At 32.0% G+C, this 24849-nt stretch overlaps 2 protein-coding genes across 2 annotated transcripts; one reads left to right on the top strand and one right to left on the bottom strand.

Annotated features, from left to right (window-relative positions):
- Positions 1-1459: 1459 nt before the first annotated feature.
- LOC139524687 (uncharacterized) lies at positions 1460-5533 on the bottom strand. The gene is made up of 2 exons (XM_071319687.1): positions 5434-5533; positions 1460-4784 (listed from the first exon to the last, which is right to left on the bottom strand). Exon 2 carries the CDS (start codon positions 4780-4782, stop codon positions 2170-2172), a length of 2613 nt encoding a protein of 870 aa, XP_071175788.1. The 5' UTR covers positions 4783-4784; positions 5434-5533; the 3' UTR covers positions 1460-2169.
- Positions 5534-6878: 1345 nt separating this feature from the next.
- Positions 6879-20181, top strand: LOC139524692 (lachesin-like). The gene is made up of 8 exons (XM_071319694.1): positions 6879-6985; positions 7147-7266; positions 9993-10102; positions 11430-11688; positions 11973-12130; positions 13420-13621; positions 14704-14937; positions 16312-20181. Exons 2-8 carry the CDS (start codon positions 7218-7220, stop codon positions 16446-16448), a joined length of 1149 nt encoding a protein of 382 aa, XP_071175795.1. The 5' UTR covers positions 6879-6985; positions 7147-7217; the 3' UTR covers positions 16449-20181.
- Positions 20182-24849: the final 4668 nt, after the last annotated feature.

The raw sequence follows: 24849 nt of genomic DNA, 5'->3' as shown, positions 1-24849 counted from the left end.
TGTCTCGTTTATGGCTATACATTAAATAATTGTAAAAAAATAAATTTTGTAGAAGAAGATGTTTATCACAGTTACGGCCATGACAGTTACATGAGAAAAGTATGCTCTTTTGAAACAATTCATGCGTTAAGTTAGAATATGGGAACATAAAAAGATAGTATAACGAGTAAAAACAACCCTGTCGTGGTTAAATGTATGGAGTATCAAGGTGATTTATACAAATCTTCCAATTATCTTCCAATACTTTTGATACTTGCTAAACTTAAAAGTCACTTGATGGTGCACTGGCGGATGCCTTAGGTGATCGGATTCGAGAAGTAAAATTTGGTAGAAAGTTAAGTGCGGCTTTAACAGAGATACAAAAAAAAAAAAAACGAGACCAGAAAGCATACATGAATTGTTCCGTTATAGATTTTCAGATATATAGTTATTCTATTCTTTATAATGGGGAATATCAATCTACATTTATAACTAGACTCAACACTGATCAACATAACATTTTGTTTTCGACAGCATTATGGTAGAGACAATATATTTGGGTCAATTATTGCTAAATATCAATATTCCCGTTTACCTCAACCAATTTCTCCATGTCTATGCTAAAAATGTGACATGAATGACTAAACTGAAACTATAAGAATATTCTGTCAGTTGAAAATTAGTATGTTTCATTGTCCCCATTTCATATTGCAATATTCAAACAGCTTTTTCTCAAGAATGAGACACACCAGCAAGCTATCCCAAATGTCATTTTCGAAGGATGACCGCTGGAGCTTTTCTACGTACTACCCATACCAAAGGCATTATGAAGGCATCATTCCATGAAAAAGGGTCTCGAGTTAATCAACAACTCCAAGACATCTTTTTACCTCAATGGACGGTGAACAAATATCATTTTCTATGTATCAGATTATTCTTGTATTGTTCCGGCTTGCCTTCTTTTATTTAACATTTTTATCATTCTTCCAACACCAAATGTATATGGAAGTAATTTGCTGTCCTTCTGTGGTAAAGCTTACAATAGAGGTTTTATGCATGTGAAACATGTAAAATATAATGTCTCCAAAGTAAGTTGGTTTAATGAAGATCCTTTTTGAACAAAGGCAAATATGCTGTAAAAATAAAAAAAGTAATATCGGACTAAAAACTTATAAAAATACCTGACTTATAATTTGCATTTAATTTGCATTTCGTTAACACAATACTCATGTAGGGTAGACAGCATAATTAGGGTGTTCATGCACAAGCGTTTGTACTTTTGATAAGTGGGCTATATTAACCTAGATAACTGAAACACATCACCAATAGGAAAAGACCAAATGTTGTTTACCTGTTACATCATGTACATGAAACAGTATTTAAGCTGGGATCTTCATTTGTACTGAACAGTTGATCAAAGATGGTGAATAAGTGTCCACGGTTGGAAAATAATTTCTAATTCAAAAAGTTGTAACAAACATCAATATTTATATTTTATTTCAAACATAAGCATACAACAAATCAAAATGCAAAACGGCAGATCTCAACCAATAGAAATAAAAAAGAAAATACAATGCCAAAATATGGGTATAGAGTATGCTGTAATCTACGTTTCAGGTACTTATGCATAGATTCAAATGAATAGTTCAAACATATTTTGTAAATTTGAATAGTTTTCAATGGCTAAATAAACTGATAATAATACAGTCAAATAACTGTAAAAGTTTCTCCTCAAAATTCCTATTAAAAAAAAACATTGGATCGAAATATAAACTGATAAAAATTTGGTATAAAACATGACAATAATATGACAGCTTACATTTTCAGTATTAAAAAACATGCTCAGTGTATGCAAACACTCTACATGTTGTGTATTGCCTCTCATCTGATGAAAAAATAATTACTACACATCTTTTTAAAATGTTTTCATAACAAACTTGGATTGCCAACAATGAAACAATAACGTAAATTACACAAAACTGTAACGTATCTTACAAAGAAAAATTCTCTCATAATCAGGATTGTTTCATCCTTCTTCCTGAATTCTTTCAAAATGTATGAAAAAAGAAATATTGTAACAACATTTTGGGTGTTTTATCATTAAACTGTAAATGTTTTACAAATATAACGTAAATTACACTTTATAAAAAAAGAACGTTCTTTCTTGATTTTCAGTTTTTAAGCATCTGTTTAAGTATTAGATCTTAACTGTAACAAACTACAGGCATTTCTATAGTCCTGAGGATCAATTTCAAAGCTTCGACCACTCCGTCCAACTTTATTGGGCTCTCTAATGTTACACAATATGTCTGTGACCTGTAACCATATTTTGTCTTCTGGATTTGGCCATTTATACAAAGGATTTCCAGTATTCCTTCCTTGACTTGGCCGCAAAAAATTAACTTGACATTCTTTATCAGTTTCATCGATGTCTGTTATTTTTCCAACGTGCCATGCATTATCATATATTGCCGCAACAAATTGGTCGACGGCGATGAGTATCTCAATCCTGTCAGCTTCGACTTCAGCTGTTTCAACATGCTCATTTTGATTTATATTGGCCTCTTTTTCTGGTACTACAACACGACCAGCATTCTCTCCTTTCAATATGTTTGACTCTGAGTAATCATGGAAATTACCTATCAAACATTCCTCACAGTAACAGGAAGTCACGGTCGTCTTGACTATACCTTTAGATACACCAACCACACAGTGGACCTGCATTGTTCCCTTCAATGGAATTATGTGTTTGTTGAACTCTGAAATCTCTAACCTGCTATCTGTGCATTCTGTTGAATTGTAATAAATGTATTTAGCACTCGTGTGGTGCTTTTGCACTCTTTCAAAGTACTCAGGTGCATCCTGTACTGTTATTTTTCCTTGTCTGACGGCGAGGTCTGCGGTACGTTTTGATGTTCCCCCAATGCCATCGCATGGCCCTTTTCCGTGCCCGGTTTCAAAATAGTTCCAAATGGCATTGACACCAAATATATTTTTATGATCAGACACAATGTAGAAGGCCGTCTTGTTACGATATTGTGAACTTGGACTATCTGTCCAGTAGTGAACAACCTTCAGATTATTGACATGATTCTTTATTTCAGACAAAAGCTTTTGAATGATGGTATAAACAGATCCTATGTTGTGCCCAAGATCGTCGGAAACGAAGACATAGTTTTTATGTTCAAGTTCCTTCTGTTCGTTCTTGAAATAAACAACAACTGGATGTAGGGTAACAGCACTCGAATTCCAATATGCACTCTGAACTTCATCGGCTGAAGTACATGAAAAGTTTTCGGCAAAGTCCATCTGCACGATTACATTTTCACACGGTAAATTTTCTTTCAGATTGTTTAAGGCTTGGTATTGAAGTCGAACTCTTGACACGTGTTCTTGAAAATCACGAACTTGAGTATGTACAATTGAAATGAAGCTGTCCCTTGTTTCCTCTCTCTCAACAATTTTTGTTCTTTTTTTGCCATCTGCCATCTCAACCTTTTTCCACTGTTCATACCTGACATTTTCATTTCGAATTTCTGAGAGTATCTCTGGGAGTGGCTTGTCTTTTAGCTGCCTTACAAATTCATCGGGATTGATGGTTACGTTGGCACCTGACGTTTTCATGTTCTTAAGGGCTAACGCCATGTTTTGGTGCTTTTGGCAGAGGCATTTATTTCTACTTAAATGTTTGGTCAGGCATATATGCTTTGGTCTCAAACGACAGAAGGTAGCAAGTGAAATTTTCTTCGGTGACTCAGTTTTGAATTTGAGATGCAAAAATAACATGCTGTCGTTAAGAACTCTTTTTTGTATATGACCGGTTTCAGTTTTCTTTTTATCGTTTTTGCCAGGCATCATTCTGCTATTATCGTCTCTTTCTAAGAATGTGACGACGTCTCCACGAAGTATTTCTCTTGATTCTACACGCTTCCTCAATAAAGAAAAAGAGAGCAATTTGTTGGAACACACTGTGGCCTTGAAGTGATGACGTCTTATTCCGGATTTGATGCCTAACATTTTCTTCATCTTGTACTTCTTGATTATTTCTCCGTTAACAATTTTCTTCAAAACGTGTTTTCCCTTCAACCCATTTGATTTCCAAGCAGCCCCTATCTCTTCTGTTATAACATTTGCAAAGAGTAGTTTTTCCTGGATCTTTTTTGGAACCTTATGTGGTGTCAGACCCTCTTCTCTGATTTCTTGTATAGTTCTTTTTCTAGGTGTCAGAGCAATTGATGTTGATGTAGAAGGGCTATTTCTGGAGGAGGATGATGTAGTAGGATTTCTTATGATAGTTTGTGTTTTCTTTTCCCTGTTTATTAATCTCTGATATCGCTTTGATACGGTCCTAATTTTTCTATTGAGTAGTTCATTTTTGTCTGTCAGGTCTGCTATTGTTCTTCTATGTTTGGCGTTGGCACGATTTACTCTAGTTCTGGTTCTTTTCTTTGTAGCCAGTGACGGTAACTTAACTATCAATTGTTCAGTCACAATGTTAACTGTAGATGTGACATCTGATGATGATGATATTTCTGAACATTGCTCCAAGTTATTAGCTACTGTTTTGGTTTGCTCCAAATTATTAGCTACTGTTTTGGTAAGATTCTTTTTCTTTAGCCTATGTTGTCGAACCCATTCACGAACCTTTTTACGCCTTTCATTTGCCTTTCTTTGTGGCTTTTCTTCTATTGGCACATAGTATCCTTTGACTCTTTCTCTTTCTTTTTTAAGATAAGCTTCTCCTTCTTTCTGTTTTTTTCGCTCTCTATAGGCTTTCTGAATTTCAGCCTTTGATTTTCCCATTTCTGAAAATAAAATAAAATTTGATTAAATCAACAGAACACAAATTAACTACAGCATTATAAAGCCAGCTATCTGAAATGATGGTAGAAATTCTTTGATATACTCTTAATAAGAATGCGTAATCTACGTTATCAAGTTGTGTAGTCTACGTTATAACATTTTGCACACGTTAAATGAGAGGATACTTGGAAATTAAATAGCAATGAAGCCGTTAAAATAACGATAAACACCCTTGCTGTTGTTTACATGCTTTCAAAACATGTCTGACTTGACACAGCAAAAGAAATGTTATAAATTATAAGCCTTTCTGTAGCCATAAGTAAGCTACGTTATCAGGGATTCAAAGGAGCAAATATGCAATATATTTACACATCTGGATACACAATGGAATAAGTTTGCAAAATTCATGAACAATTATGTCTATTTTTATAAATTTTTGGGATGCTAACTTCTTTGTACCTTATTTGTAGTCATAACATTCGGACACTACTGATCACGTAAATTACCAATTTTTCTAGTGTTTTTAAATTGAAAATACATGCTGTAAATGCTTATAGCCTCTAATGAATGCATCACAAAAGGTTTGATAAATATGCATTTAACTTTATATATAATCTTGAATCACAACGAAAGACAATATAAACTCCTTACCTGAATTTAAGCTGAGTATTCCACATTCATATATTTTGAAAAACCTTGAAGGTCAAATGACGCTTTCCTTATATGACGTCAGACGAAATATGAAAACAAAGAACCACTGGCGGTAGAATAACGTCAAAATTTCCGTACTAACGTCGCGTTTTATTGTCATATTGTATAGCAGGTAACGTAATTTACAAAACGTAAATTACAACCACCATCTATTTTCAATTTTTCAGCAAGTTCTAAAGCCTCAAATCTAAAACACCGGGTATTTAATTGGTCTTTACAATAAGGTGTACCTTTTAAGGCAAACAATAAGCATTAATTCACATACTTATGTTAGTAATCGCTATAACGTAACTTACAAGCTTATAGCAACGCTCGTTTTCGGTTTCATAAAATGTAAAAAAAAATATTTCAATGAATTTCAAGACAAAGTTTGTACATATGTTTAACAGCAATACTTTTAAAATAAGTTTGGTCTAGTTAACATTCGTTAAATACTATATGTAGTAAAATTGTATAAATTTTAAGCTTAACAACGTAGATTACATAGTTTTCGGCGACATCAGAAAAAAAGGTGTATTGAAAAAATGTATATATTTGAATGAGAACTGTTTTTTTCACTTTGTTGTAACGTTAATATGCTACAAGAAAACACTTTACATTGTTCAGAACTATAGATTGGTTTTTATTTGGCAGTTGTTTCATTATAGCCCTATGCCTGGCGACATGCATTTTTGGTGAAATTAGCGTACTTTCGACACTAAAATTTTACTGAACTAATGTAGGCAAGTCAAATAAATTGATTGAAATCATTAAATTATATATATCTTCGTATAAAAATCACAATAATTGACAGATATATGCTGTAATACTCCCCTCGGGCATCAGCGACAAGGATTTCACAAGCGTGGACACTTATTCTGAGAATAGGTGATATAGCTGACCGTACGGCCTCTAACAATGAGCAAAGTCATGATACCGTACAGTTAGCTAAAAAAGGCCATCTTTTTCTGTTAAAGATAGATTTAATAACTTCCAAGAGGTACCACTGAAAACCTGTTTTTTTAGTCTATTTAAACCTGTTTTGAACTATGGTTATCAGATTATAACATAAATGTAAATCTACTAATTGATAAATTACAACACAAGATGTTGAAATCTATCCTTGGGGTCAAAAGACAGTCATCACATATGAGAATAAGTGCCGGATTCCGTCTCTGGGATCATTTCTTCTGGACTGGATTCTTTAAAACAATGTTATAAGCCCACTAATATAAACTAATTAACAGGTCTATTTATATTTATAAATATGTTTTACGTATTGACTGACGGAAAGACCTTAAAGGGCTTATATTTATTACGCATGCAGCAATAGTGCTATATATATATAGTGATACAATTCTGGTTTCGTGAATTTGAAAACAGGATTGTTGTATTGATAATGATGTCACCAGTTGATTCATAAATGGGTCATTCGTTTACCTGTAAAAATAATTACCTGTGTAGAGATCACGTGACCAAATAAGCGACATTTTGAACCAAAGAGTGTTTACTTACTTACTTATAGTTACTTATAGTTGATTTCCAGTACAGGATCCCTCAAGGTTCCTCTTCACCAGACTCGTAATTTAATGTGTTTCTTATACTATTTTGACCGTGACTTCCGGATATTTCTGCTCTATAGTCATTATAGTATAATAAATAATAATATTACTTGTGGCACGAAATAGGAAATAAGTTGAGATCGAAATTTACTGAATTTAATGTGATCGAAAAGTTAACTAGAAATGATTAATGTGTTAACTACCGTCGTTCTTTCGTCAATATTTTGCTCAGGTTAGTTTTTCAAATACATTTTTCAAATTCCTGAAACAGCGTGACGATACCAAAAGTGTCAAATTAAGAACAAAACAGAAGAGCTCTCTCACCCAAAAGTCCTATCCATATGGTTTATAACCTAAATCTGTGATCAGTATATGTATATAAGATATATATGTTTCTGCTTGGACCAATAAAATATTCATGTAATTAGTCCCCTATTATGTAACAACTATAGTCACGAATTAATATGCCATTATAAATAATGATTTATATGGATGTATTAAGTAATTAAAGGCATATTTTCTCATTTTTGGGGGGGGGGGGGATTCATCTCCAGTACACAATTTGTTCTTCAAATAGATTCTAATTAACTGTCTATTATCAGTTACTTTGTCCGTCTTTTTTTCTTTGTTTGGTTATATTCAGTTTCATGAGAAAACCGATGTTTATTTATCGAATAATCAGGATAAAAGGTTGAATGTGGAATAGGAAATATTAAGAAGGCACTGGCTACGGTTACATGGAAATGTAACAATAATAAAAATATTATTGTTACCTTGGAGACTAATTGCCGGAATGCAAAGTTGGGTGAGGAACCGATTAATTACAAATGTAACAATAATTACTGAGGCTACGGTTACATTACGTTATTGTTACATGAAAAACAGCAATGTACGCTAGCTAGATTGATTAAACTTTAAAATCTTCTATAGTTGTATTGCTTCATTCTTTCATATGTACTAAACAATACTTGTAATTTAATACTGATAAATAATAAAATATTATTATTCAACAAATGGTGTACAACTTGAATAGTTTTACTACGTTGGTCATGTACGTATTAATGGTTTTGACGTTCTTAAAGATACTACTCAAGATTAGGAGTGTGACTGTCAAAGGCGAAAAATATAGTTCAATGGTTTCACTTTTTTAAAGTATTTAACTGCACACCTACTCTTATTACTGTCATTATACTTTGGACCAATTTTTTTTATGGTGAAAAAAATAAAACTTGGGATGCGTTTTAAACGAAACTGAAACAATATCAAGACATCCATTTCATACAGCTTTATAACTTGACGCAAATTGATAATCAAAAGCAAAGTTTGCTAACTGTAACTTAAATACTAAGAAATTATGTATGTACACGTATCCGTGGAGGACGTAATTTCGTTCATCAAAAATGTGTCGGACTTAAAAAACAACTTGCTGGATTTGTAGCAATTGTCATTGTAAATAAAAAATTACAGTAAATAAATTGTATGTTATAAATGTATGTAATAAATGTCCTCAACTTTTATTATTTAGTACATATTACTAGTCCCATCGTACATTGCTTTTTTTCATGTAACAATAACGCAATGTAACCGTAGCCTCAATAATTATTGTTACATTCGTAATTAAACAGGTCCTTACCCAACCATGCATTCCGGCATTTAGTCTCCAATGTAACAATAATATTTTTATTATTGTTACATTTCCATGTAACCGTAGCCAGTGCCTATTAAGAAAACCAGAAAAAAATGTTTCCTGCATGGGTTGGTCTCACAAAACTAATGAATTTCAGGTTTTGTAAAACAAAAACAGTTGTATAATTATTTTCTTTAGAACAATAAGGGGAGATAATTCAAACCTTGAAAAGAAAATAAAAGGTCTGCATGTCCAGTTGCAAATATTTCATGTATAATTTAGATAAAAGAGGGGGGGATTTAGTAAGTGTTAAATTAATGTTGGATATTGTTTTTATGTTTCTACTTTTACCACTAAGTGACCACCATCACTTAGGTTGACTATCTTGTCATTGTTTGGTGTGTGCTTGCTACTGCATACTTCACAAGTTCAAAATGATTTATACAGAAATGAAAAATGTGTGCTGTACTCACCATATATGCATGTACATTGTGCAAATAAAAACATGGGACTTGAAATTTATTGTGTATGTAGTAGTCTCAAAAATGAGACGGGACTTTCTGCAGCATTTACCTAAGGCAGATGATGGAAGTTTTTAACGACCTCGACTGGCTATACAATCTTTTATGGTCATTGATTAGAAGGACTTTTCCTGTTGCAGGTCTTGCAAGATGGTATTTGAAAAGAGTGGACATTTCAATATGTCTTGATATAAATCTGTCTGGTGGAATCAATTTGGTCGCCAGCATCAATCTTTACCCTCATTTGAAACTTTGTAAAAGAGGTTTACATGTAGTCAAGCGGTCTTTCTTCTCTCCTCTTCTGTTGGTCATTGTAGTTTTTGTAGCATATACGTTACATAATGTTTCATGCATATTATTAACTACCCTTGAGGGTAGAGAAATTTTAAGAACTCAAAGTACTGCCTGTGCATTAAAAATATACATGCCATAACATGTTTAACCCCTCCGCATTATTTAAGTATGTGCCTGTCCCAAGTCAGGAGCCTGTAATTCAGTGGTTGTCGTTTGTTTATGTGTTACATATTTGTTTTTCATTTATTTTTTTATATAAATAAGGCCGTTAGTTTTCTCGTTTGAATTGTTTTACATTGTCTTATCAGGGCTTTTATAGCTGACTATGCGGTATGGGCTTTGCTCATTGTTGAAGGCCGTACGGTGACCTATAGTTGTTAATGTCTGTGTCATTTTGGTCTCTTGTGGACAGTTGTCTCATTGGCAATCATACCACATCGTCTTTTTTTTTTTATACATGATGACAGGTAATGTACAGTACTTAATTTGATCATACCATTGATTTATATTTTTCAGTTTTTGCTGCAAGACCAGAAATAGTAGATGATATTTTACCAGAGGTTAAAAAACAAGGTCAAACAGCATACCTGAATTGTTCTGTCATAAATTTACAGTCTCCTGCACAGGTACAAATATATATATATAATCTCCTAGCAAGAGGACAAAACTTATCACAAAATAAAAATGGGGTTTCTGTTTAGATGCTGATCTTTGTTTTGGTCAGTTGGTAGACAAATAACTAAAAAAACGAAGCTTTTACAAGGTTACAACAACAGTGAAAACTGTCTGTCCTTTTGTCATGTTTGTAGTGCTTGTTTGAAATGACAAAAATATAAAGGAAGGACATAGTCTGATCATCTGAAGGTAGGTTTGGTATTGCAATACATGTAATTTTTAGTTCTTTACTATACAGGTTGTATTTATCTCAATGTTCAAGACATTGACCTGTAATCGTCTTTGTCCTTTGGTCATTCATGAATACTAATTATCTTATTTGCAATCATTTTATGTAAAAAGTAAAATCACAAAAATACTGAACTTAGAGGAAGATCAATTGGGAAAGTCCATAATCACATGGCAAAATCAAACAAAATGTAACCACATTTCCTTATTTAATATAAAAATGAGGAGATGTGGTATGATTGCAAATTTAAACGAGACAGCCTTTAACAATGAGAAAAATACATACTGTATGAATGAATGTAAAAGGCCCCACTATTAGAAATATGAAACTATTGAATTGAGAAAGCTAACTTTAGCCGAATTTATAAAGAAACAATTGATGAAGAACAGAAATATCATGACATGAACCAACCACTGAACAACAGCTAGGCTCTTGACAAGCATACATTGTAATCAGCCTAATCTGACACCTGAGTATTCAAACAACCTGCTTTAAGGATGTTTGCTCCTTCATTTTCTGATTTTTTTTGCCAGATTTTCGGAATCCTCTGGTTTTATCCATGTATTGTCATTAAAACAATTTGCCCACTAACCCCTACTTTTCTTTTCATAATTTTATTACATAAAGTTTAAAAAGCCATATTTCAAAATTTTATAAAATTCTTGTTATTTTTTCATAGTTTTTGAAACAAATAAGGTGCCAATTTTAATATATGAAAAATCTAGAGAGAATTATTTCCTGCCAAATTTTCAATGGCTTATATCTCGAAAATGAGCACACGGACCCTCCATTTTTTTCTACTTTTTGAGTTTCTTTATTAATATACTATCAATTCATAATAGTCTTTTAAAAAGCTTGTTATTTTTTAACAGAGTAGCAAACATCCTTAACAGACACATGCGATCAGCCTATTATAAGGGCCTAAATATAATTGTTGGAGAGATTGATCATTTAATTTAAAACTACTGAATAATTTTGATATTGACATTAAAATGCATTTTAATTGATTTTACCTTATGTTTTAAAAGTATTGCTTTATGTTTTAACAGTTACAATGGATTAAAAAGACCACACCAACTGGTGACCCTTTACACATTTCCTCAGATGAAACTGTTCGTATTAACGATTTTGTTGAAGGAAGAAGGAAATATGATGTGGTGAAATACGGAAATACCAATCGTTTAATGTACCAACTGATTGTCCGATCATTAACAGAGACTGATGCAGGGAATTATACATGTCAGATCTATCTACCAAATCAGAATTACAAAGAGTGGCCACAAAAGTTGGGTGTTTTAACTGTGCAAAGTAAGCTATTACAAGTGTTCAAGGTTTATCATGACATTGTTTGACATAATTTAACACATGTAGTGATACATTATGACATACACACATACACTTTGTAGACAAATCAATTGTAATTTTTTTGTCAGTTATGTTATACATGTACCGGTAATGTATGAAGATTTGGTGCAGGTATGATTGGCAATGAGACAACTGTATAATAGAGTCCAATTGAAGTAAATTCAATGTTTTTATAATAGAAAAATAATAGAAAATTGTCTATGGAGAATGTTGAATATATTTTCCAGTTGCTCCTACTATAAAAGCTGACAGTGCTGCCAGTATAACTGTACAGGAAAATCAAAATATCACGCTGACATGTGAAGCTAATGGTAATCCTGCACCGAATATTACATGGAAAAGAGGAGATGGATTCCCCCTCCCTAATGGTGGATTCCAGCAAAGGGTAAGGCAAAATAAACATGATTGCTTCTCAAGCCAACTGCTTTTACTTTTATCCATTTGTATGTCCATCTGTCCATTCATACCTCCCAAAATTAGTTTCTGTTTGCCTCAACCAAATGTTATGAAACTTATACACAATGTTCATTACCACATAACACAGGTCAAGTTTGAATTTTTGGGCATCACCTTTACCATTCTAGAGTTATGTCCCTTTACAAATGGAAAATTGCTGGATTTTTTTTGTTTCTGTTCTCTTACTCTTGTATTATATGAAACTTATACACAATGCTCATTACTACAAAGCACAGATCAAGTTTGAATTTTGGTGGCGTCACGTTAACTATTCTAGAGTTATGCCCCTTTACAAATGGAAAAAATGCTGAATTTTCATTTCTGTTCTCCAAATGTAACTTGCTTCACCCAAATGTTATGAAACTTGTACACAATGCGTTACCACAAATAAAGATAGAGTTTGAATATTAGTGGTGTCACTTTTACAGTTCAAAAGTTATGCCCCTTTTCAAAAGGAGAAATTGCTCAATTTTTGTTTCTGTTCTCTAACTTTAGTTTCTTTAGTTTGCCTCAACCAAATACAATGTATTGTGAAACTTATACACAATGCTTATTACCACAAAACGCAAATCAAGTATGAATTTTGGTAGCATCATTTTGTAGGTAAAGATTGCATGAAATGCAATCAAAACTGTATGATATTGACTTGATGTTAAATCTTCCAACTCTGAAGGCTTATCACTACCTTTTTGATAGACAAAATTTAATGCATGGATCATAAAACTCTATATATCCTATCTGAACTTTTCCAGAAATTTATCAATTTAATATATGCTCAGATGTTCTAGTCATAAAATAATGTTATACTTGTCAAGAGAATAACATAACTTTTGCAATCTGTTCTGAAAATATGAATGATGTCATTGTTAAAGTCATCTTATAGAAATGGACTTATCTTCCTTTGTCCAAAATTAAAGTTGAATTAGCTACAAAAAACAATGCTTTATACATATTTAATTTTAATTCCCACTGATAAATTATAAGCGAAAGCCCCAATGGGTGACTAAATGATTTATTTAGGGGGGAGGATTTAAAATGAATAACTTGGCCTTGTAAAAACTTTGCACAAAACGGTATGATAATGAGTATTCTGCAACACAGGATATACCAATGTGTACAACATTGCAAATAAATTTTTGTAAGAAACGAATGAAAATAGATGACCAATCTAGAAACTGTTAATGAATGCATCAAACTAACATTATAAATGTATTACAGGGTGGTGTTTACAAGGTTTACCAAATCAATGCCACAGATCGTGGACAGTTTATTTGTATTGCTGATAACAATGTCAAACCACCAGCATCTTATACAGTACAGCTTGAAGTCAGGTTTGCTCCCTACTGTACGGCTGTTCAGGATACCGTAGGTCAAGCACAAAATCGGAGGTTTCATGCAAAGTTGGAGTGCTTAGTAGCAGGTAAGCTTTTAGAAGTTAATCTACTGTAACTCTTCATTTGACTAATCTTAATAGTAGGGAAAATTATTTATTTTAAGTTTTCTTTTGAGAGACCAGAAACCCGAAGTTGACAATTATCTCCCTTATTTCAGTCAAAAATATAAAGAAACATTAATTTATTGAATCAGTATGAAGAAACCTATGCTTGGACACCAAAAGTAAACCGAAAGTAACTTCTCATCAATAATTTATAAAATTGATGACGAAAGACCTTGTTTTCTGAACAATTGTTTTTTATTCCACAGCGACAATTTAATTACAACCATTAAAGGAAGGTTGGGATTGACTTTGTGGGTCCCAACAGTTTAGGTATTACATGTAGGGGCCAAAAAGGGGCACAAATAAGCATTTTTCTTGATTTTCGCACAATAACTTTAGTATAAATAAATAGAAATCTATGAAATTTCAACAAAAGGATTATGACCACAAAAGGAAGGTTGGGATTGATTTTGGGAGTTTTGGTCCCAAAAGTTTAGGAATTAGGGGCAAAAAGGGTCAAACTTTGTTTGATTTTTGTCAAAATTGAATTATCATGGTTCTTTAATATGCTGAATCTAACTATGGATTTAGATTCTTAATTTTTGGTCCCGTTTTCAAATGGGTATACATTAAGGTCCAAAGGGTCCAAAATTAAACTTAGTTTGATTTGAACAAAAAATGAATTCTTGGGGTTCCTTGATATGCTGAATCTAAACATGTTCTTAGATTTTTTATTATGGGCCCAGTTTTCAAGTTGGTTTAGATCGGGGTTTTTGGATATTTGACCATAATAGGTAATTGTCCAACTTAAATTTTTTGATTTCTTAGACCACATTCATTCTGTGTCAACTATTTAATCACAATCCAAATTCTGAGCTGTATCAAGCTTGAATTTTGTGTACATACTAGCCTCAACTGTTCAGGGTTCAACCTCTACGGTCGTATCAAGCTGTGCCCTGTAGAGCATCTGGTTGATTTTTAATTGAATTTCTACATACTGTGATCAGGTATTTGAAGGATAATATGTAATTATGATTAATGTATGTGTATTTTGTTTTACTCAGCTAATCCTAGATCAGAAGTTATATGGTATAAAGAAAACAAAGCAACACAAGAAAAAGAACAAATTCAGGATAATGACAAATACAAATTAGAACAACAAGATGATCAGAGATTGAAAGCTGATGAAAAATGGTACACTCTTGAAATAAAAAATGTACAAGGAAATGATTATGGAGATTATTATTGTACAGGGAAAAATGAACACGGAGAAAATCAAGCTAAATTCCAACTTTATGGTATGTATATTTATGTATCATAAGCTGTCATGTTGTCATAGTTCTGCTCTAGGTCATTGCCTAGGAAATATTGAGTGTGTGTGCTGTGTGCATCATAGATATTTGTTATGCATAATATTAAATATGAAAATAGTGTAGAGGACAGTATTCTATTAAGGCAATGTTTATCAAATTATCCTTGCGTTGAATTTTGGAGAGTAAAGAAATTTATATATGTTAATTTAGAAATGTCCTTATGCAATGATATCTTCCTATGTTGATAGCTACATTTTAAGGCCCTAACATGATAAAAACACCCTAAAGTATGACAAAACAATACATCAAAAACAAGAAGGAAAACCACTGAATTACAAACTCCTGTCTTGGGATAAGCAGAAAAAGAATGTGGCTGAATTAATCATGATTTTGAGCACCCAATCCTTCTCTAACCCTGGACATTAGTGTGACAATACAACAGTAAGATAAAAATGCATGAACTGTCTAAATCATTTGAAAATAGCTCTAATTCAGTTTATTTATGATACTTCTATATGTTGTAAGTTGTTAGTTAGCTATATTTGGTACATGCAATCTGCTTATAAGGTGTATATGTCCGTCAGATATAGTATGATATCATCTGACCATAAGGTGTATATGTCCATCTGATATATTATGATATCATCTGACCATGACCTTATTTTAGCTGCTCATTGATAAGTGATTACTTTTTTATTCAGAAACTTCAAGTCATAGGATAGCTGTATTCTGTGTATTCAACTTTGATTATTAAGTTCATTATGTCTGTCTGCAAGAATTTTCTTGATCTTGACCTCACTTTAATGTTTCAGTTGTCTTTGATGGAAATATTGTATATTTGGCATTATTTGCATCTAAACTACCTCTATTTATTTTCATCATCAGCTCTTATGAATTATTTATAACTTGAAATTGTAAACATCAAGTTGTCAGTTATACAACAAAATATGGAGAAAAATGTTTCTTTAATGAGGACTTGTGATTTCTTTCATCCTTAAATAAAGTCAATTTGTTTTGGTGATGTTTGTCAATGAGTTGTTGTTGTTGTCACCATTTACATACAGGGTAAGAGTAATATGACTAAGTTATCTACAATGTATGTTGTGTTTACAAAGGCTGTTTGAAATCTGTCTTTTTTTTACAATCGTTAGTAAGTCTTCATATTTTTTTGTGCAAGAAACTTATAACTAACCCATCATGACGACAAATTGTATCTCTATTGATCTATTCATTTAATTTGAATTAACTTTGTATAAAGAGGAGCACACATCTTGCAAATTTTGATGTGTCACATTTATTTATTTGATATTAAAATTATTTTGATACAGCTTTGAACTTGTTTTTAAATTTACATTATAGAAACTACGGAATGTCAAGGACAGAACTGTCCATCTGTTGGAGCAGGGAAGGCGCCATCAACTTACCAAGTTTCCATGGTTACATTTATGATTGGACTCATCATTAGCTTCAGTATCAATAAGTGCTTACAAAGATGAAATTTTGATGGAGACATACTTCATTAAACATTCTATGTAAAATGAAAAAAAACCCAAGTGTGATAATTACCCAATGTTAAAAAGCAATTAAATTTTCTTGTAAATAATAACATTGAAGTATATTTACACATGTATATATTCATCAAGTTTGTGCCATATATTATTTTTGCAGTTATCTCCCTTTGATTATTGATTAATCTTTAAAGAACCAGTACTATTTTTGACAACATAATCAATAAAGCCCAAAATTTATGAAAGATATTTGTAAAACACCTTTGGTAAAATTTGACTTTTTCTTTCAGACTTCATAAATACCATAAAATAAGTTTTTTTTTTTCTCACTATGTAAAGTAATGCCCATTTGCACTTGCTGCAGCAGTTTCCATTTCTTTAAAATAGGAGTTTTTAATTGGCTGCCATGTTAAAATACAAACTGACAGATGTTTATTATTTGACTAACCAAATTAGCACATCATAAGTTCAAGCTGATGGAAGATTTGAATGAATTAAACCAAACTTCTAAGTCATTTGGTCTATGGTAGAGAGTTGTCTCATTGACAATTAAACCACATCTTCTTATTTTCATATTAAACAAATGATAACAATATTTGTTAGTCTACCAGTCTATAAAACAAGATTTATGAAAAAATGTTTACACATTACTCTCTAAAATAGTTACCAAGGGACATAACTCTAAATTACAACAATTATGAAAGGTATCTATTATCATGATAATGGATGTTTGTCCACTAGAAATTAAAACTCGCATTAATACAAAAAGTGGGAAAATATATATAGGTCTTTGTTCTTATTTAAGATATAAATGCATTTGATACACAAACTGTTGAAAACAGAAGCTCCATGTTTCTCCTAAGAAATTTATTAAAATCAATGAAGTATTTTTCCAAAAAAAGATGGAAGAAATAACAAAAATTAAGGGCATACTATTGTGATGCAATGGTTCTAAAATCTGTGATGTTTAACATATTGTCAATGAATTTTTTTATCCTTAAATATTTAAAAAAAAAAAACTGCACTATATGTATGAAAATGTTTTATGTTCATAATTTAATGAATTACATTTGTACTACATTTTATTGATTAATTTGTTATCATATACATTTTTATACTTTTCATGTAATATTTTTGTATATTTGTATACTATGTAATATATGTACAGATTTACTGTAATCATTTTATATTTATTATTATGTATTTGTAATTATTGTGAAGACACAAACTTCTGAAATAATTTTTTGAATCTCTAAGCTCTACTTGTTCTATCAGTCTTACATATATATATATATATTTGAATTTTGAAATTAATGTATTTGTGTCTTTTTCATGTGTTACTTTTTATGAATTTACTTAACGCATAATACAGTTTTCCGATTGAGATTTGTTTATTAATAGACCCTTTATCCTGTATCTCTACATGTTTTAATGAAATATTACCTGACATGATTTGAAATATCCTTTATTTTGAGGGAAATAATATTCAAAAGAAAGACTAAATATCTCATATATAGTTTATAAAAAGTTTGCCCACCCTGTTTCTTGTTATATGATAATTGTGTTTATTTCAAGTTACCCTTATTGAGAATCAATTCCACTAGGTCAGTTATGTATAAAGTGTAGGTTAGATGTCGTTTTAATATATATAGTCGACTCTGGTAATGTTGAATCACTTGGGAGTAGACAATCATTGTACTATATAGTCAACTCTCGTAATATTGAATCACTTTGGACCAGAGAAACAAATTTGAATCAAGCAAAAATTAGATTTATAAAGTAGTAGATATGTATACTCATTACTTTTTGGTCCAAACACTCTGTTCGAGTAACCAGAATTTTGACTTAAATGTGTTTGTAATACACTTGATTGACTATATCCCTTACCTGTTTTTGTTTTTAACTGATCACTTCTAACAACTCATGTTCTTGTGCAACTTGCGTCATATACTTGATGAACAGGTCGGCATTTGTTTTGTGCCACCTTTTTACCTTTCTGAATGCTATAATGTTTTTGGTACTATTTGAGAGGGAAAAATCTTATTTGAGCAATATTTTAAAGAGAAAGTGAGGTTTTGAAAATGATTACATTAGGTAGAATATTTGTAAATATTATTGATTTTTGGAGTTTCCAACATAAATAGGGTCTTTGCATGATTTCTTTTAAAAAAAAAAAGTGAGAATTACATACATGTTAAAACTCAGAACATCTATGAAAATGTGTTTGTTGTTACAAAAAATCTTAAACATAAACTTGTGATCAAGATTTTCACATTTAAATTTTCTTTGCTAATCAATTAGAAGATGGGAAATTGAATTTCTCATAACTTTTGATATTAAAGTGTATTCAAGAAGTCTAGCAGATACCCAGATTCATGAATATTTATTTAGAAGCAATTTATTGATACATGACAGAGAGTATTTTTGCTTTCTTTAATTTTGTTTTTGTTTACTTCATTCAATGTTAATATACTCTTTCACAATTATACTCAAGGAGTGAAAGTACTGCATATGGTTTGAACCTGAATACAAGGGATACATTTTTTTATAATGAACAATTTTATGGTCAGAATTTAGGATTTTATATGAATTTTATGATTTGGATTGTATTTCATATTCCTTAAACAAAAGAAGATGTTGTATAATAAATCATTTTGGCATTGTCTGACAAAGAAATAGACGGCTAGAATCTTACTTTTAGATTTAATTATTTTACCAATTCTTTACTGTCAATCAATGACAATGAATATTAGAATAGTTAAAATACATTTACTTTTGACATCTTTTTTTCACACACTATGAACACCCGCTAACCTTATAACTAAATGAATTCAAGAAGCACTGTTGATGGCATTTAATGATACATGTATTTGTGTTATTTTTAAGCAGTTTCATCTAATTACAGATATTTTTTGTTGTGTTTACTTGTTCTAATTTTAGTATTTTTGTAATCAATTGGAATAAGTTGAAATAGAGTTGTATTGTACAAACCAGGTTTACAATTAGGTATTGTAGATATAATCTTTTGTGCTATTGATGATTAATGATGACATTACAAATCTGACAATAACCTATTGTTGCCTTAAATTATATCTATGCATTTTGCACATTTGAATCTAAAGGCAAATGTTATTTATTTAAAAAAAGTTTTCAGTTTATTTAAAAAAAAAAGTTGTGATTGCTTTGTTTCAGGAAACTTACCTTTCAATAAATTTGAACTATTATTAATCTCAATCTTATTAAGGATGCTTTGTTTAAAAAGTATCTCAGATTTTTCTAAAGAATCCTCGTTTCAAACTTTGTACCTAAATACCTTTGTGTTTTGAATATCAGTAAGAATATTTTCCATATTAACCTTCACCACTATTTGACATAGCCAGGACTGTCAATAAAGGAGAAAAAAAACTACATATCTTGCAACATCCATAATGATATAAAACTAGGAAATTGTGATTTCTAAAAATACTGGTTGATTAATTGAAATTAACTGAAAGCATGAACTGTCTGAAATTAAAATACTAAACATTTTAGGTTTTACTTTTCTATAGATATTAAGTAAAGCAGGTTCATTTGAACGTCTACTTTATTCTAGAATACTCATTTTCTGAGATTTAGTTATATCAGTCAATTCTCAGTTAGACTATTTAGAATTTATGAATGAGATTGTTTCAATTTATATAAAATTGGTTAATACTATGAAATAAAATTTGTATAATTTGAATTGTGTTGTTTATCACTTCAAAATGGATACTCTGATAAAAAAAAAGTAATTGAATGCAAAAGGGATGAAAAGGAAATAAGTATATATAAGCGAATGTACAGGTAAAATTGACATGTTCACCTACATACCCTCTAAGAAGACCATTTAATAAACAAGGATCTCTAGTAAAAAAGTCCTTAGCCAGAATAAATATCCACTTTGATAGATAAAATCGACCCATCAACTTGAGGGTAGTTTGTATTGCATCTGCTACCAGGCAAGATTATTGTACATAGATATAGGAAGATGTGGTGTGAGTGCCAATGAGACAACTCTCCATCCAAATAACAATTTATAAAAGTAAACCATTATAAGCCAATATACGGCCTTCAACACAGAGCCTTCGCTCACACCAAACAAAAAGCTATAAAGGGCCCGAAATTAATAGTGTAAAACTATTCAAACGGGAAAACCAACGGTCTAATCTATATATAAAACGAGAAACGAGAAACACGTATAATTACATAAACAAACGACAACTACTGTACATCAGATTCAGGTGCAATAATTTGCAGCGGGATTAAACGTTTTAATGGTACCAAACCTTTTCCCTTTTTCTGAAACAATAGCATAACATCACAACATAGAAAACAACACGATAAAATATCAATTGGAAGGCTTAACTCAATCAAAAAACGTAAATGAACACACTATGAACGAATAAATTAGATCTGTGATACCTGTATGTATAATCTCTCTTCCCCAAGCCTGCTCCACTCAACACGAACACTTCTGCATTTCTATGAGATAAGAAAAGAACTGGAATGGCTCACTTCTTGTTAGAAAAAGTAAATACACCAATACAACGAATTCTAATGATAATTCAAAATGGAAATTCTCTTATCAAATAGCAAAACCAAAAGATCAAACACATCAAACGAATGGAAAAAACCCTCATATTCCTGAATTTGCACAGCCATTTCCTTATGTAGAAAATGGTGGATTAAACCTGGCTTTATAGCTAGCTATACACCTCTCACATGACAGTCGCATGAAAACTTTAATATTGACAACAATAAATGAAAAAAATACAAACATTTTTTTATACAGATTATACTGTCGGTTTCCCCGTTTGAGCAGTTTTACACGAGTGATTTTTGGGGCCCTTTAGAGCTTGGTGTTAGGTGTCATTCTAGGCTCTGCATTGAAGACCGTACCTTGACCTATAATGGTTTTCTTTTATAAATTTTGACTCGGATGGAGAGTTGTCTCATTGGCACATGATTTGTAAAAATGTCAACATTGTGTTACATTCTTAATCACTATTAAAAACAAACAAATATGAAGACAAAAAATGACCACAGCACAACAACAATGGCGGGAGACATAAGTATCGAGCCACACCACTAAAAAAATATAACAAAAAATCGACTAAACAGTAAAAGTTGAAAAAAAATACAAATACAAATATAAGAACACGTAAAAGCCCCCATCACACTAGACCAAGAAGATCCAACTAAAATTATAAAAAAATCAGATCGCGGTGATTGCCGTATGGTCGCGGCTTGAATATACGATTTTTGGTTATATTTTTTTAGTGGTCAATCGTGACTTAGTCAAAAATCGAGACATATGTATGCTGTTTCCGTCGTCGGCGGCGGCGGCAACAATGTATTAGTTTGTTGTGAACCACATGTTGTAGGTAAACCATATTTGGTATGCAGTTGTATTAACATTGGTGCACCTCATCCATGGAAATACTTTGACCCTAGCTGCCCCTTCAGACATGGTCTATTGTCTTTGAAGCTTTTGCTTATTTTACATGTATTAGTTTGTGATGAGGTCAGTTTATGGGGAACAACTAAGGAAGGTCAACGATATTAGGTTTGCAGTTGTATAAGTGCTAGCATATCTCATTTCCATGGAGATTATTTAGCTCCTCCCCTTCTAATAACTTTGAAAATTTTGCTTAATTAACATGAATTAGTTTGTGATTAGGTCAATTCAAGAGGAACTATAAATGGTAGGCCAATATTAATTGGTATTCAGCTGTTCAGGCATTAGTACATTTCATTTCCATGTAGAATATTTGGCCCTGGCCCCTCCCAGTCATGGTCTATCGACTTTGAAACTTTTGCTTAGTTTACATGTATTAGTTTGTAATTAAATCAGTTTTAGATACAAGTATCTTGTCTTAGGGGTAAATCAAATTGCTTGATTTCTTGATTGACAACATATTTGTTACGTTCAGAGGACGTGTTTTTTAACAGACGATCGGCATTCCAATGGGAACTAATTGTGCCCCTCTTCTTGCCGACTTGTTTCGATAATATGATGAGGCTGACTTCAATCAGGAACGTCTTAGGAAGAAAGATAAGAAGTTAGGAATATCCTTTAACTTTACTTTCTGCTATATGGATGATAATCTATCACAAAATAATTCAAAATTTGGTTGAAGTCATCTACCCCATCGACCTAGAGATAAAGGATACAACATATACAGTTAAGTCGGCCTCATATCTTGACTTACATCTAGAAATTGACAATGAGGGTCGGTCGAAAACAAAACTTTACGACAAAAGAGATGATTTCAGCTTTCTAATTGTGAACTTTCCATTTCTAAGTAGCAATCTGCAGGTGTATATCTCCCAATTGATACGATATTCCCGTGCTTGTGTTGACTATCATGATTTTTCTTGATAGAGGGTTGCTGCTCACAATGAAGCTATTAAACCAAGAGTTCCAAATGATGAAGTTGAAATCATCCCTTCGTAAATTTTACGGACGCCATCACGAGTTGATTGACTGCTATGGACTAACCGTTTCACAGATGATATCGGATATGTTCCTTACGTCGTAACTACAATCCCATTCCCCCAGAGATCACCCCCGAGTTTTTGGTGGTGTTCGTGTTGCTTATTCTTTAGTTTTCGATGTTGTGTCATGTGTACTATTGTTTGTCTGTTTGTTTCTTCATTTTAAGCCATGGCGTTGTCAGTTTATTTCGATGTATGAGTTTGACTGTCACTTTGGTATCTTTCGCCCCTCTTTTAAGATAAACTGCTTACATTTTAAGTCAATGATATTTGGTATGCAAATTTATTGGAATTTGTAATTATCGTTTCCACGGAGGTTATATAGCTCCAATTCCTCTTAATGGCTCATTGACTTTGAAACTTTTACATAGTTTAGAAGTCAATATTTGTGTTCAGGTTTGTTTAAAAGAATGACTTATAAAAGTCAATGATATTTGGTACGCAGTTGTATTAGCATTGGCACATCTCATTTACATGGCGATTATTCAGCCATATATCTCTGTCATGGTTCATTGAAAATTTGCCTAACTGATGTAACATGTTAAGTTATACTATTTTAATGCCAACATTTGCATAATCAAAATCCAAAAAATTACAAAAAAATCGATACATGTCATATTTGTCACGTTCACACCACGACCTTGCTATGCTCCTGATAAGATCCTGCCCCCATTTCGCGACGACAGTAACATGTTCTAGTTACGGTCTTGTCACGCTGTTTCCAAGGTTAGGTAAATTGATAATTTCAAAATTAAAATCGTCTGCTTTGTCATAGATTCTGATACTCATGTAACTTTTTATGTCAAATTCGAGGTACAAGTCTAAAAAGGAGGCGGGGGAACCCGTATCTGTTTTTTCTTTAATTTCTAGTACTGGAGGTTATATTAATGAAACCTTAAGCAACTTCACCTGCATATGGAATATACATTTCCCACATTATTCGGTATTCAAGAGCTTGCAACTCTTACTCAGACTTTGTAAAACGTCATCAGTGTCTGAGCAGGAAATTGATGAACCAGGGGTATGTCAAAGAACGTCTTTTCCTTTTTCTAAATAAGTTCATCGGAAGGTACCACTACCTTGTTGATAAATATTCCGTATCAACTTCAAATAAAATACACGATGGTCTTAAAATATAGATTCTGCGTACTGACGTTGTTTATCATCTGCAAAACGTGTTATGATATTTTGTTATTTGTATTCGTTTAAATTACTTTTACTGTTTTGTCTTTTTAGTTGATATCTATTTGACGTGACTCTAGTGTGAAGTCGTCCATCTGTGTCAATATTGAGGTAATATCAAAGTATGACACAGTCCTTCTAGTATCAGTAGTACTTTTTGATTCACTGAGATATAAGGTTTAAGGATTGACTGAAATATTGGTCATTCTGTGATATGGCATCATCAATATACTGTAAACACACTTATTTTCGCGAGCTATTTATTTTCACGACTTTCGCGAGTAGCAAAATAACGCGAATATAAATTGTCGCGAATATGTAAAACTTGGATCATTTCTTATTAAATTTCATCAAGTAAGACAGAAAATCGCGAATATAAATAACCGCGAAATGGTCTAGAAAGGGTAAAACGCGAAATAAAGTATCCGCGAAAATAAGTTGGTTTACAGTATCTGAACGTAAAATTAAAAAATTTCGCAAGGATCGTTTTCTTTTTGTCATTTAGATGACTCTAAATAAGTTCTGCTTCATACGAGTACAAACACAGATCGACCAATTGTGATGTACAATGAGAACCCATAGGAATAACGATGGTCTGTGAAAATATAAATCCTCCAAACTCAACAAATATATTGTTGATCAAAAGGTCCAGCATTTTGATAATATCATCTTCAGTGTATTTTGTGATAGA

The sequence above is a fragment of the Mytilus edulis genome, chromosome 5 (assembly GCF_963676685.1).
Source record: "Mytilus edulis chromosome 5, xbMytEdul2.2, whole genome shotgun sequence".
Lineage (NCBI taxonomy): Eukaryota > Metazoa > Mollusca > Bivalvia > Mytilida > Mytilidae > Mytilus > Mytilus edulis.
Note: the sequence above shows the minus strand (reverse complement) of the source record. Positions and strands in the feature narration are given on the sequence as shown.

Excerpts from the sequence above, each read along its gene's own strand:
- LOC139524687 (XM_071319687.1), bottom strand. The coding sequence starts at position 4,782 with ATGGGAAAATCAAAGGCTGAAATTCAGAAAGCCTATAGAGAGCGAAAA.
- LOC139524692 (XM_071319694.1), top strand. The coding sequence starts at position 7,218 with ATGATTAATGTGTTAACTACCGTCGTTCTTTCGTCAATATTTTGCTCA. Across the intron at positions 10,103-11,429 it reads ATTTACAGTCTCCTGCACAG|TTACAATGGATTAAAAAGAC; the intron begins GTACAAATATAT and ends ATGTTTTAACAG. Across the intron at positions 13,622-14,703 it reads GTTGGAGTGCTTAGTAGCAG|CTAATCCTAGATCAGAAGTT; the intron begins GTAAGCTTTTAG and ends TGTTTTACTCAG.